Here is a 14,071-nt window from a genome sequence, read left to right on the forward strand (position 1 = left end):
CGTCCCGAACAGCTTCGAACTTTCATATGGAGCCGCCGCCAACTTCCACTTAGTCTTGGTCTCCGCCTTCCAATTGCGGAGCCAAAACATCGGTCGAGACGTAACTGTAGAAGCTAGCATACGGGATGCAAATTTCGCCGAGGACAAAGAAGCGTCCGCCGAATACTCGGTTGCAGCAACGATTTTGTTGATGTCTTGGTGCCATCTGGTTTCCTCTGGAGGAAGACGCTCTTGGAGCTGCCTCAGCCATATCAATGTCGCCCTGTTAAAAAATGATGTCGCCGTGGCTGTCTTGATCGCCCAGGCGGCCGCCTGGTGCGCTTTTCTGAAAGATAACTCCGACTTACGGTCTTCCGACTTGAGACCGTCTAAGGGGTCTGTAGATATGGCAGAAGATGTCGAGAGGCTAGCCACAGGTGTGTCCACGGTTGGTAAGGCGAGAATGTTCTCAAGCTCGGGAGCTGTGCAAAATAGCTTTTTGTCCAGGTTACTCGGGGCCGTGAGGGAACCAGGTTGAGTCCAAGGAGACCGAACCACTTCAGAAAATAATTGAGGGCAAGGGATAAAGTCCTTGTCCGGGGCCGCCAGACGGAACAAAGAGTCATGTGGGCCCGTCTTAGTCTGCGTCTCAGTGGTAGTGGTACCTGATCTCTCAAAATTAGTGGCCAAATGGGCCTTGTGTAGTAATGATTTAAACATCGATGGTTTAAACAGCCCTGTAAAGGCCGGGGTCTCCGGAGGCAGATCCTCGTCCTCGGACAGTTCCACGTCCTCCGGAAACTCCTCCTCCTTGTCAGACTCAACCGGAGACACGCTCTCAGTGCGAGGAGTGAGGTGGGTCTTCGCAGGTGGTTGGATTGGAGTTGACAGTGGGACGGGAAGCTGTTGTTGGCCAGGAATCATCGCCTGCTGCATACTCGCCGCCATCCAAGATGATAGGGCCGAAGAGAAGAATGCCTGAAAATCGATCTGGCCCCCCGCCAGGCTCCCATCCGCTGTACGAAGGCCAGCCGCCGTGGGCGTAAAGGTTGCCTCGGGCTGACGGCAAGGTGTGGCTGTAGCCGCAGACGCCCCCACCGAAGACACGTCTGGAAGGGACAGGGATAGGCCCTTGGACAAACCCCACGGCGTGCCCGCCCCGATCTGCTCGCCGCAAGGCTGGGGCTGGGATGTTGCAGTGTTAGGAGCATCTTGGTTATGTGGGGCCAGGTAAGGCGATTGATGACGGGGAGATTGGACCTCCCTAACTAGAGAAGCCTGGGCTGCCCTCATTGCCATATCACATCTTTTTTCCAATGCCCTATGGCGCCGCAAAGCGTCTTTTTCCTGGGCAGATGAGGGCTTCGATGAAGAGTGGCCAGCTGATGATGCCCGCTTGCCAGTCTGCCTCTTATGGGGTTAAGGAGGTCTGGGCTGGCTAACCTCGTCGTCTGAATCAGATGATAAAAGTGCGTCTGCCATCCTTATTGACTTTATTAGGTAAAGGGGCTTCAGGCCAAAACACTAGATGGCGCTGTGTCTGCAATACGCACCACGCAGGAATACCCAGCCACCCCACGCTGCAAGAGTCAATCTTAAAGGGGGGGGGGGCCGCCACAGTTCCGACCAGGAAAAAGACCCCACTTAGCTGAGGGACGATCTTGAGTCCCGCTGTGCAGGGATCTGTGCTCCGCTATCCAATCGCCGCCCTCCCAGATGAGGAGATGTCACTGGCGGTAAACTCACGCTCGGCGCCGATGACAAATGGCGCTCGCCGCGGATTCAAAATGGCGACCGCAACTGCTGGGCGGGGAAAAACGGCGGTCGCAAAGTCTTCGGCTAATGGCAATTAGCGGCCCACAGCTGAGGCGCCTCACTCCGAAGCTGTTCAAGAGACTAGCGGAGGTGGAAACGTCGGAGCCTGCACGATCCCATGCAGCAGCTCCGAAACCGCCCGCTAAATGAGAGCAATACAAATGAGGTGCGGGAAAGCAAGCCGGCTCACCAGCCGCTTTCCCTCGACACCGGCGGCTAAATGGGCCTCTCGGGTCCGCCCCGTGGGGTCAGAACACCGAACGCTGCAACCAGGATTGTATGAGGGAAGCGAGGGGCGGTTTGGAGCCCCAAAACCGCCACGCACGCCCGGCAGCGGCCCGAATCCTTCTGCTCTCTACCGATGAGAAAAAATTACTCAAAAATAAATAAAATGTCTAAATAGCAACTAAACGATATCAATAAAAACCAGCACGAAGAAACACTGAAGTCTTGTCAGGGACAGAGTGAAAAAAAGACTGGGGGTCCATGGGAGTGATGGGCGTGGCCACAGCACGAAGAAAGAATTTTTTTTTTTCACTCTGTATCTGTCAGGACAAGTGGAATGGAACCCATCTATGGATTGTGGGAGCAGCGCATCTGGAAAATGTTTTATGACATTTTGTATTATTTCATACACAGTTTGATGTTAATTTTTATGTCATAAAATGTTGTATAAAATTTGCCAAATTTCAGTTCTATGGAAATCATGGATCCCATATTTTGGAGGCATTCTAAAAGTTAGCCCATTTGAGGTATCTTGTTTCAAAAAGTTTTGCCCTATGGTGTACCATTTTGGCCAGTTCAAGGTTACAAGAAAGAGAATTGTAGTAGTATATGGATAGATATTTTTCCTATATGGCAAATGTCTACGGAGATTTTCAGTCATCCAGGTCCTGGTTGTCTCAAAGGTGCTTTTTTAAGAGGCAACTGGACTTTCTTGTTTTTCTTTGAAGAAGTTTTGCTTCTCATCTAAGAAGCTTCAAAAGAGCTGAAGAATTTTCTTGGATGAGAAACGATACGTCTTCAAACAAAAACCAGAAAGTCCAGTTGCCTCTTGAAAAAGCACCTTTGGGACTAAATGGCAAATATGAAAGAGATTTCTGAAAGCTCAAAAAAATTATGCATGGCAAAATCTGTTGCAAAACCACCTACCGAATAATGAATTATAAACAAAAGGTTCATAGCACTTACAGTATTCACTTTGGATGCTTGACAGAAGACGTCATCATGTGTAGCAGTTGGTTCACCTTTCATCTTGGGGTAGTCACTGATTCCCAAGTCCGGGATGGCATACAATTCCCCATTTTTGGAAGCTTTGTTAATTTCTGTGACCTTTATTGAAAAAAGAGATAGAGTAAAGAGGGCTATTCAGAGGATTCTCTGTCTCTGGTACTGTACCGTGTTTGTTTCACTATACTAGTCCTCATTTAGTATAAATAGTAACCAGCATTGGAATTTCCACTGCTAACTGACAATCATAAAATGCAATGTCATGTCACTGCAACGCTTTGGGACAGAAGGTTTGGCACTTCTGATTGCCATTATTAAGCAAATCACTGTGGGTGTTAAGCAAGGACTTCACGTGGTCACTACATGTGACCTCTTGCTGGCTTCCCCATTGACTTTGCTTGTAGGAAGCCAGGAAAGAATGGCACATGGTGATCCTGTTATTGTGGGATACTGCGGCTTACCTGAGTACAAGCATCAGTCATAACTATCACTTGTTCAGCACTGTCATAAATTCAAATGGTTGCTGAATGAGTGGATATTAAGCAAGGATTATCTGTAGTTGCAACAAGCAGGAAATCCATGCAAGGAAATGTTAAGGAATTAGGCTTTTCTTATACAAAGCAATTAATGTAGCATTACCATCATTCCTGAGCAGGTTCTTAACAATCTAAAATGGATTAACCTTCAACTATTCCTCCCTTGTCTGAATTCTCATTCAAATGTCTTGAGCACAGATAACATGGATTGGACTCCCCCCCCTCCCCATTTTGTCAAAAAATAAAGTTCTTACTTTACTATGATTCATTCAAAGTAGGTGCACCCCACTTTTAAATGCATATCCTGTCCAAAGCTTAAATATAGGAATGTGAGAAATTAACAAATAAAATAACAAAATCTTAAAAACAATAGTGATCAGTGAATAATGGGATAAATTTAAGTTTAAGTTGTACTTAAGATTCCACTGTAGTGCCAAACAATCAATGCAAGAAAGGGCAATCCACAATTGGGACAGCATCACCCTCTGAGAGTGGGGTAATTTCAAGAAGGCAGCAGACCTTTAGGTGCCTGTCTTTCAAGCCACTTATTTATACTTATCCGAAATGAAGCGAGACTCTGGAAATTACAGAGGAGCACTAGAAGTTGAGTGCACAATTGTTACTAATTTTTGTTCAAGGGTGTTTCTGCTCTACCTCTGAAAGGAAGATTTTGCCACTGAAACTGACACTTATTTACACATCAGATTCTTATAAAGCTACCCAGAGGGAGAGTCGTGCAAGTCTCCATTTCAATGTTAGAGAATAGCTTCCAAAGCATACAAAAGTGAGCAACACCTTCAGCTGCTGGAGCGATGCATTTTTCTAGATATCCCAAGCCACTTGTCTACTTTCATTTGACTAGAAGGCTCTGCCAACATTTATAGAAGAAGTATGTTTTTTTCCCCTTTAATCCTTTGTGAAGTTTTATTATGTTGCTGCAACCATATAGTTTTAAAGAAGGGTTGTTCAGAAATGAATGAGAGACAGCTGTACTGCTAACACAGACATTGCAGATTATTTTAAAGCATACATTCTTGAGAAGATATTCAACTGTGATGCAATAATTGATCTAAAAACTGCTACAAATCTGATTATTACTGAATCTGCATTCTGTTGAAGATCTACATATTGATAGGAATGATAACAGCATTTTCCAGTAAGTCAAAAATACATACACCACCTTTTTTCTTTATGACTACATGTTTCAAGAAATCCAACTATCAGAGAGAACACTGGCCCACAATGTTAATTTCCACAACTGTTTATTACCTTCTTTAGAACTGATGCCTTGTATAGGTTTGCCATCTTACTGGTCCGGAAAGCTTCATATTCCATCTCTACAGCACTTGCTAAAAGACCTGAACTAAAACAGACCCATAGTTTGAGCAGCAGTGGCCGAAGGCATTTCTCCAAATACAAAGGAAATGCTCCATGTTTTCTTAGGTGTCATTGTAGAATCCACATTGCGACAGTTGGCAGTTCCAAATTATTGCCTGAGTGCAAAAATACTGGTGGCAATTGACTATTCTTCCCCAAATAAGGAGACAAAAAACAGTAACCCAAAGTTATACTTTTCCTTTCAATATTTCTAGTTTATTGCACAAGTACTTTTAACCTGCCTGTTTCTTTTTGCAGTATGATGTATTTTTATAGTACATTGCTATCCTCTGGTGGAAACAAAGGAAATTGCACTATTTAGATCACAGAAGAAAAGATGCAAATATACTTGGGTCATTCAGATAATCACATTCGTGTAAGAAAAAAGTTTACCCAGTAATATAAGAATGACCTCGTAACTGCATACTTTGATTCCAACACTGACATTTGCTGGAGAACCAATATAGTCATCCCTGTGAATGTGCATATTTAGAGCTTTAACTTGAAGCATGATGACATTTTGTGTGATTTGTGCAAATACTCTTAAATTTTTCCATGGTCCAAAATATGGCAGTGGTATTCAAGTTTACTCATTTATAGACTGTCTTTCAAGAAGAAAAAACAAATCCCAGGGCAACTTTAGAACAAAAATAGCAATAGAAATAGAACAAAAAAAAACCCATCTAAAATCCCCACAGAAGTTACCGTATTTTTTGCACTATAAGATGCACCAGACCATAAGACGCACATTAGCTTTATAGGAGGAAAACAAGGGGAAAGAAAAACCTGCCTCTGTCTCCCAGCATCCATCCAGTATTCATCTGGCTAGCGTCCTTGCAGCAAACAGCCTGGTCAGCTTCAGCACGTTATCACAGCCCCAGCAAGTGATTCATCAGGGCTCCGCTCCAATGTGGCCACCACTGGTTGACTGAGCTGAGCTGTTGCTGCCACTGGGGAACGCTGGAGCATTCGCTGCCGAGCAGCTGATTGGCGGTTGGATCAGCCTCCTGGAATACTGCCGATCAGCTGTTCTAGGTGGTGGGGATCGCTGCTGCTGCCTATCACTGCTGCCTATCGCTGCTGCCTATTGAGGCCGTTCACTGCCGCCACTCACCACCACCGACAATCGACAGAGATCAACGGCAGCAATCCCTGCCACCTAGAACAGTTGATCGACGGTATTCCGGAAGGCCGATCCAACCACCAATCAGCTGCTCAGCAGTGAAGGCTCCAGCATTCCCCTGTGATGGCAAGCGGTGGCGGCGGTGACAGATGGCGGCAAACCAATCCCCCTCCCCCCGCAATATTCGCTCTATAAGACGCACAGACATTTCCACCCACTTTCTTGGGGGGGGTAGTGTGTTTGTGTGTGTGTGTGTGTGTGTGTGTGTGTGTATAAAACAGCAAAATAAGAATTTTAGAATAAATCAAAACATTTTGCCAATGGATCATATTTAAATATCAGTTAGATTCAATTCCATCTAATCCAGTACCAGTGCAGGACATACGTAGGTGAAAGCTCAATTTGGTCTGCATCTTTGCCCTTAATTTGTCTGAGTCGGGCAGGGAGGAAAAGGATCCAAAGGGAGTTCTGGGACTCTTCCACCAAATTGGATTAGATCTACCTATCTGTAACTGCTGCTGCTTGCCGGTTGGTGACCAATGCTTCTTCCAGCATCCTAAGGCAGTGTTCTCGAGCCTAAAATAAAAAGAGGACATATGGAAGTGTGTTCCTTGTCAAATGCGTAACTTGATGTATGTGCAGCAGGATAATTTCCAGGATAATATCCTTCCTTCTACCCTAATAATTGTTCCAGGAGTTGGGGTTACAGCATTACAACCCAGATCTACTTTTTTGCTTATTAAGCTTTTTCTTTAAAAATATTAACCCAGGCCTAAAATGAAGTAAGAAAGAGCCCAATACAATTGTTTGATGTATTCATCGAAATCAGGCTACTAATGACAAATTGCAATATCATTACTAACTGGTTTTTTAAAACATGTTTTAGGGCATAAATAAAAAGGTTTCACAGAGTTGGGATGATAAGGGCTGGAGAAGTCTATTCCATGATCTAAACAGCTGAGACAAGTTTTTTAAAAAATCAGAAAAAGAAATACAAATTTATTAAAGGAACTCTGAAGATACATTTAAAGCACTCCCTGGACATTTTTTTTTTGGGGGGGGGGAATTACAGAATGGTTTCTAGATCATTCATAAAATTCAAATAAAGCACAGGTACTAATTAAAAATAACAGTGAAGACATTTTAAAGCTATAAATCAATACCTGTATGCGAATGTTACATCATATTGTAGACAAGTAGTTCAGAATGAATTAAACTGCATATGAAAGCTGGGGCTAAGAGTTACTATGGTTCTTTAGGTCTGGATGTGGAAGAAGCAGTGAAAGAAAGGTGAAAGAGTTGCACTGAAGGGGTGGCTCCACCTAAATTTTGATTGATCTTGACTTTACCTAGGAAACATATCTGTGCTATATTTTTCTTCAGTTAGTCTTCAATTTGAGTATCACAATTTAACCAGTTGACAATGAATAATAAGTAGACTGTATTAAAAATTAAAATAACCTGTCTTGAAAAAAAATCCACTTACCTTTACTGTAATTCTGGCAATTTTCCTACTGGCTGCATCCTTCAAGGGACAATCACTATCTACCAAAAGGAGCAAATACACAAGCTAAGTTAACACATTCTAATATGTTGCCAAACTTTTCACAGATGAGAAGTATAACTGTACCAGACTGCAGAACAGAACTCTTTCTGTATATGTGTTTTGTTACTTCACCAACCATATCTAGATTTTTAAAATTTCCTTTCCCAGCATATACTATCCTTACACTGGAAGAATTCATGTGACTCTCTATGGCTCTGGGTGTTTCTTGCTTACATCCTGTTGGTTGATGCATGTGATGAGGATCCATCTTATTAGCGATCTGGAAATCTGCCAGTTATTTCATCTTTGGGGTACATCATAATGAAAGTGTATCATTTTACTGACATTTACCCACTATTTATTATGCTTCATTTTGCTTACATGCTTTTGATTATCTCTGAATTTTTCAATAGGTAGCATAAAAGCCAAAAGCTGAGGTCAATTAAGGAGAGGCAGGGTTTATTTTTTTCCTCCATGTCATTAAGTGCCACCTAAGTTACACAATCAATGATCTTGTCTTGTACTTCATCTTACTCATAATAAAACATCTGTATTTATCACAAATTTCCAGAATGGTATTTGGCACTGAACAAAGCAAAGTTCTAGTGAAAGTCTGATTTAGCTATTTTTGCCAGTGTAGGGCTTAAATCCAAATGTTTTAGCAAGGAGCTCTTCATAGGCAATTATACTATTTGTAGTTCAGTCCAACATGGAATCCTGGGGTCAGTAATGTCATATACAAAGAGCAAACAGCATACTAATATCCATTAAACAATCTTCTGGTGGTAGATATTAAATCTATAAATGTTGCAGGCCTACAATAAATGGAAAAACTAGGAAGAATTCCAGCAACTACTATGAATAAAATGCAAGCTCCGTTTATAATGAAATCAAAGTTCACATTTTTACACCTTTTTCTTTTATCTGTGTGATAAAGAGGCTGGAAGCATCTCTTTTGAGCAGGATGAACAGTTCCCACCTGTTCTTCGTTAATGTAAACTACCATCTAGTTTCAGGTTATTTGTTTCTAATTCTATCAAACTAGCCCTCATACTAGGGTTTATGCAGGCTAAAGCATTGATTGACTTATTATGTATCTCCATAGACAGATTTTCTCCTGGACACACTAACCCCGCCTGATCCTTCAGATCTTCCAATATAGCACCCATTGCTGCAGTAATTGAATCCCTCTATCTTACAGGCTAAACTATATATAGGCTGTAATTACTGTCAACTCCTCAAAAACACCCATGCAAACTTTATCCAAAACTGATATGTGAAATAATATTTACCCGGAAGAACAAAGTTATCATTTTCAGGTTCTCTGCCCTAAAGATATAAAAAAGATGGAAATTAAAGAGATTAAACAGAAACAACATATTTCAAATGACCATAGGAAATGTTTTTTAAAATGTTGAATGCTAAAACTTAACTAAGAAGCTGAAATTTGAACTCAAAAAATCAATGTATTTAAATAGTTTTAAAAATATTTTAAACCAAATTTGGTTACTTAGGTTAATTAACAGGATTAGGGTTAATAACAATAGTCCCCCAATGTAGGTGGCAATTACGATAATTTATCTTTAGCTGGTTAAAGTAGAGATCTGTTAAACTTATCATATACAGTATCTTCATCCTATATTTTCTGACCCGTACAAGTAAATTTTGGATTAATATTACTAGATAATATTCTAGTCATATAGAAAACACACAAGAAAGTGCTTAGAAGAAGAAATAATTTAAAATTGCAGTCTCACGTGTGAAGAAACTCTACTCTTCCTATCCTTGAGTTGAGATCTGTATTGGACCTATGGGTTAAGGTACCAGGCTAGAAATCAGGAGACTGTGAGTTTTAGTCCCCCATTAGGCACGAAAACCAGCTGAGTGGCTTTGGGCCAGTTACTTTCTCAGCTCAACCCACTTCACAGGTGTGTTGTTATGAGAAAAATAGGAGGAGGAAGGAGTATTATGTATGTTCACTGCTTTGAGTTATTCATAAAAATAAGAAAGGCAGGATATAAATGAATAAATAAAATTAAACAATTCTCACTATGCTGTCCAAATTCAGTGGCAAGGTTTCCCACTATTTTAAAATAGGAAATGCATGAAAATGTAGTTCAAGGCTAGCAATCTAAGAATGGTGGCTCCCCTAATAGGCTCTTAATTATATATTTACCAAAATTTAATTGATTTAACTTATCTTTAATCTATAGATACAGTACATTAGAAAAAAGTAAATAAAATAAATAAAAATAAATGAAGTATTTTCAAAGTGGGCAAATTCTTGTGAAATGGTCAGTCACAAAATCTCTGTGGTTGTATGTAATATTGTCCTAAATCTTGCCCACTTTAATGACTGATTTTTAAATAGAAACTACTGTCTTTGATGCCTGCTGTTTGTACTCTTAAAAGCCATGAAACAATTCTCAGCAATTTCAATTTAAAAACAAAACAAAATAAAGACAAAATCCCACTTTTGCTCAAGTACAGTACATGGTTTTACCAATTTTGAACACATCTTCACCAACACACTATGCAGCCTCCGGTCACCCAAAGGATGCATATATCTGTGATGAAGCACTAAAGGTGATTCTCCAAAATGTGATTCTCTTAGCCACAGAGGAAAGCCAGAATTATATCCAGTTTTTAAAGCAACTGAATGTCTTTCTTCCTATTAGTATTGTTACAAGGTTTAATCTTAATATTTAGCTCAATTCTGAAGTCTTACAGGTAGTCCTTGACTTACAACTGTTCATTTAGTGACCGTTCAAAGTTACAATGGCACTGAAAAAAGTGACTTATGACAGTTTTTCAGTTACAACCTTTGCAACATCCCCATGATCATGTGATAAAAATTCAGATGCTTGGCAACTGGTTCATACTTATGACTGTAGCAACATCCCAGGGTCATGGAATCACTTTTTGCAACCTTCTGACAAGCAACTCAATGAGGAAGCCAGATTCCCTTAATAACAAGGTTACTAACTTATTAACTGCAGTGATTCACTTCACAATTGTGGCAAGGAATGTCGTAAAATGGGGCAAAGTTTACTTAACAAATTCTGACTTAACAACATAAATTTTGGGCTCAATTGTATTTTTGTGGGAGTAAGTTCAGTTTAACTCAGTGTGACTTACTTCTTAGGAAACATATCAGGATTGCATGACATACTCAATCCAAATGTTTAATGTACAGGTAATCCTTGATTTATGACAGTTCATTTAGCGACTGTTCAAAGTTACAACATAACACCCCCCCCAAGTACTTACGACACAGTCCCAAAATTATGAATGTTGCGTCACCACAGCAGTCGTTCACACTTACAAATGATCGCAGAGCGTCTGCAACATTCACCTTGCCTATTCGCTGCCCCCACCCCCACATAAGCCGGGTCTCCACAGGCACTAGGCCTGTGGATACTCGCCTTACAAAGATCTAGCGAGCCTTCGGTTTCTTGGCCTGCTTCGGTGCTTTAGGCCTTCAGTGCGTTTGCAGAGAATGGTGGCCTAAAGTTCCACAAGATCACGTGATATCAGTAACACAAGATCTCATACTACTGATCTCGCATGATCTTCCAGTACATTAGGCTTCTGTTCTCTGCAAATGGAGGCCTGGATGAGATCTGCAGTAAAAGGCTTTGCAAATGGAGGGAAGGCCTGAAGCACCTAAGCCTTCCCTCCGTTTGCAAAGCCTTTTGCCGGCTTTGCAAAAAGCCTTTGCCGTCGAGAATGGAGGCCGGGAGGAGTGCGTGTATCCCTCCGGGCCTCCGTTCTTGTCAGCAAAAGCCTTTTCCTCAAGTCCTTTGCCGACAAGAATGGAGGCCTGGAGGAACATGAGCCTTTCCCAGGCTCTTGTTCTCATTGGCAAAGGCTTTTTGCAAAAATGACCTGAGCCTATAGGAACACAATCTTTCAACCTTAGGTCTCGCCAAGCCTTTGCTCACGAAAATGTATTAGAGAGGCTGGAGAGGAGATAGCTCCATTGATCATGAGATCTATGTAAGGTAAATGACCCGGTTGGGCAGGATGGAGGCGGGGGGGGGGGGGAGCATGAGATATCTCAGTGGGTCGAGGAAAGCATTAGGCCCCTCGTGGTCTTCTGCTCCCTGAAATACCTCATGCACTTAACGACCCGCACATTCCATTAGCGAATGTGTGGACAAAAGCAAGGTTATGATCACGTTCAAATTACATGATTCACTCATACAAATCCTCGGGTTACGAATGTAATTGGCAGGCTCCATTACATTCATAACTTGAAGATTACCTATATAGGTGAGCCTCTATCTTCTATAGAAAGCTCTTCCACTTACCCTGCGCAACTTCATCTGTTTGTTATAGAAACTGTTCCATTCCTTTTTCTGGCTGTCCTCATTAACTTCACCCACACTCCTGGTATCTTCATCATATCTGAATAATAACTCAGAAAGAGTTGAAAGTTGAACAGGAGAGTCATGTAAAATTATATCAAATCTTAAATTAGCATCAAAGGCCAATATTCTAGGCATTAGGATTAAGCACAGGATTATGGACCCTTGTATAAATAAGATTGTAGTTTTACTACAGAATAAAATGCCTTTTGTTCATGTAACTCAAAGTTACTAACTGCATTTGATGAATAAACTATGGAACCATGATGGGCAATGTGTTTCAAATTCAAATTCAAATTCAAATTCAAATTTCAAGCCCACTCAGAAGTTCACTAACTTAGCTTGCATGATAGCTGACGAAGGTTGAACAATAACATCTAGAAGATCACATACTACCTGCTCCAGCACAAATACAATGTAAACAATTTTGTATAACTATGTAATGTAAGAAAATGCCCATCTAGTATGCTGCAAAGATTAAAAATAAATATTAGAATAAGCTGTTAAAATAAACACTTGGATCTTATTCTCACTCACAGGAAGAAAGTGATGCCGAATGTATGCTTAATTTTCCAACAGAAATTATGAAAAAATCTTTTTACCAACAATAGTTGGCAGATTGTTCTAAGAAAACTGTCATTTTTTTCTGAACATTTTTAAGGGTTAACCCTAACCCTAACTCTAACTTAAAAGTCAATTTGGGAAGCAAGTGCAGGAGAGTATTATCCTACCACAGACATGTTGCATCTCCCTATTTGTTTTTAAGGCCTGCAGCCTTCCCTTAAGCAAGAAAACAGAAATAAGGCAGAAAAACTGTGCAGCCCCACAAGGGAGAACAGCAGCTTTTATTTGCAACAGGTTTACACAACTCAATGCATTCTGAGATCCAGTTTTACATTTGTATTAAGAGAATTGCATAACTACATTTAAACATGTAAAAGCATTTCTGTAACAATTTAAACCCACATATACTTCTTATCCTCCTTATTCTTGATGCTTTTGACTTCCAAACTGAGCTACAAATAGTAATTGTGCAATCTATTGTGGTGGCAGATTCATGAAGAAGCTGTGGTTTTTGAGATCATCACTTCAGTTCACTTACGCAGAAAAAATTCTCAACTTTTGTCCTCCTTAGTCAGGAGAATCATCAAAATCACCCCCCCCCAAAAAAAGGGGGTGGGGGGTGGGCGGGGAAGAAGAGCAGTTCTTATTTGGCCAAAAAAAAATGCCTCTTCCGAATTAGTTAATGCAGACCTACCTTTCAAAGCCACCACAGCCTCGCTTTCCTCCTCCATAAAGCTCAGGGTCACAGGCATTCCAAGATGAAGCAGAAGGTCCAATATAGGTTCTACTCCAACTTTTGGTGCTATGCTGTAATGCTTCTACTTGCTTCTTCACTGCTGCTGGATTCTTACAGTAATCACAGCTTTTGTTACATTGGGGAACATCATCTCCAAAGTAGTTGGCTATGGCAGCATGGCGACAACTAACAGCCAAAAAAGAAGCAATGTTAGATGGGGGAAAAGGAAAGAAAACAGAGAAAACACTTTTCTTATAGTGGTTTGGAAAGTTCAGAGACCGTCTGAAGGTGGCCAAATTAAAAATACTCACAGGATAAGGACACGGGGACACAAAGAGCATTATTTGCTTACCATGCTTTCTAGACTACTGAAAAGTGCTAGCCTTCTATTTTGAGATAATTTGAGTATACAGCTTGGTAACCTTAATGATCTGTTGACAACCTTTCCTACTAATCTCTAACCAGAAGTTATAAAGGCAGTTATAACACATCAAAACCACAGGCATTTAAAATTACAATGAGGTCTTGTTTTAGGGTTGATTCATATTAACCTTTCCCTTCATACATGTTTTTATGAATGTTATTGGGCAGAGTATCAAATGGAAAAATATGCTGTATGCTGTTCATGTTAGAGCAACTACCTAACTGGCTGGATGAATGGAACTCTGTGTACAGACCATAAAAGGTCAATAAAAAGCAGTCCTTGTTGACTGGGCTAAAAGATACCTTTGGGAGAAGGATAATCTATTTCTGTTGACAACATTAAAAAAAAATAGAATGAATGCCAATGAACCA

The 14,071-nt window shown here is 40.9% G+C and overlaps 1 protein-coding gene across 3 annotated transcripts in view; it reads right to left on the reverse strand.

Annotated features, from left to right (window-relative positions):
- Positions 1-14,071, reverse strand: part of RECQL5 (RecQ like helicase 5) — a 65,638-nt gene that overhangs the window by 13,762 nt on the left and 37,805 nt on the right. For all 3 annotated transcript variants that reach the window (XM_034408647.3, XM_034408649.3, XM_034408648.3), the window contains exons 9-15: positions 13,235-13,462; positions 11,920-12,016; positions 8,899-8,935; positions 7,547-7,605; positions 6,563-6,636; positions 4,830-4,923; positions 2,986-3,126 (exon numbers count right to left, since the gene is read on the reverse strand). In XM_034408647.3, the coding sequence (XP_034264538.2) occupies positions 2,986-3,126; positions 4,830-4,923; positions 6,563-6,636; positions 7,547-7,605; positions 8,899-8,935; positions 11,920-12,016; positions 13,235-13,462 (730 nt within the window). The remainder of the gene's footprint in view (positions 1-2,985; positions 3,127-4,829; positions 4,924-6,562; positions 6,637-7,546; positions 7,606-8,898; positions 8,936-11,919; positions 12,017-13,234; positions 13,463-14,071) is intronic.

Source organism: Pantherophis guttatus, chromosome 2 (genome assembly GCF_059756535.1).
Source record: "Pantherophis guttatus breed Tessera chromosome 2, ASM5975653v1, whole genome shotgun sequence".
In the NCBI taxonomy this organism is placed as follows: domain Eukaryota; kingdom Metazoa; phylum Chordata; class Lepidosauria; order Squamata; family Colubridae; genus Pantherophis; species Pantherophis guttatus.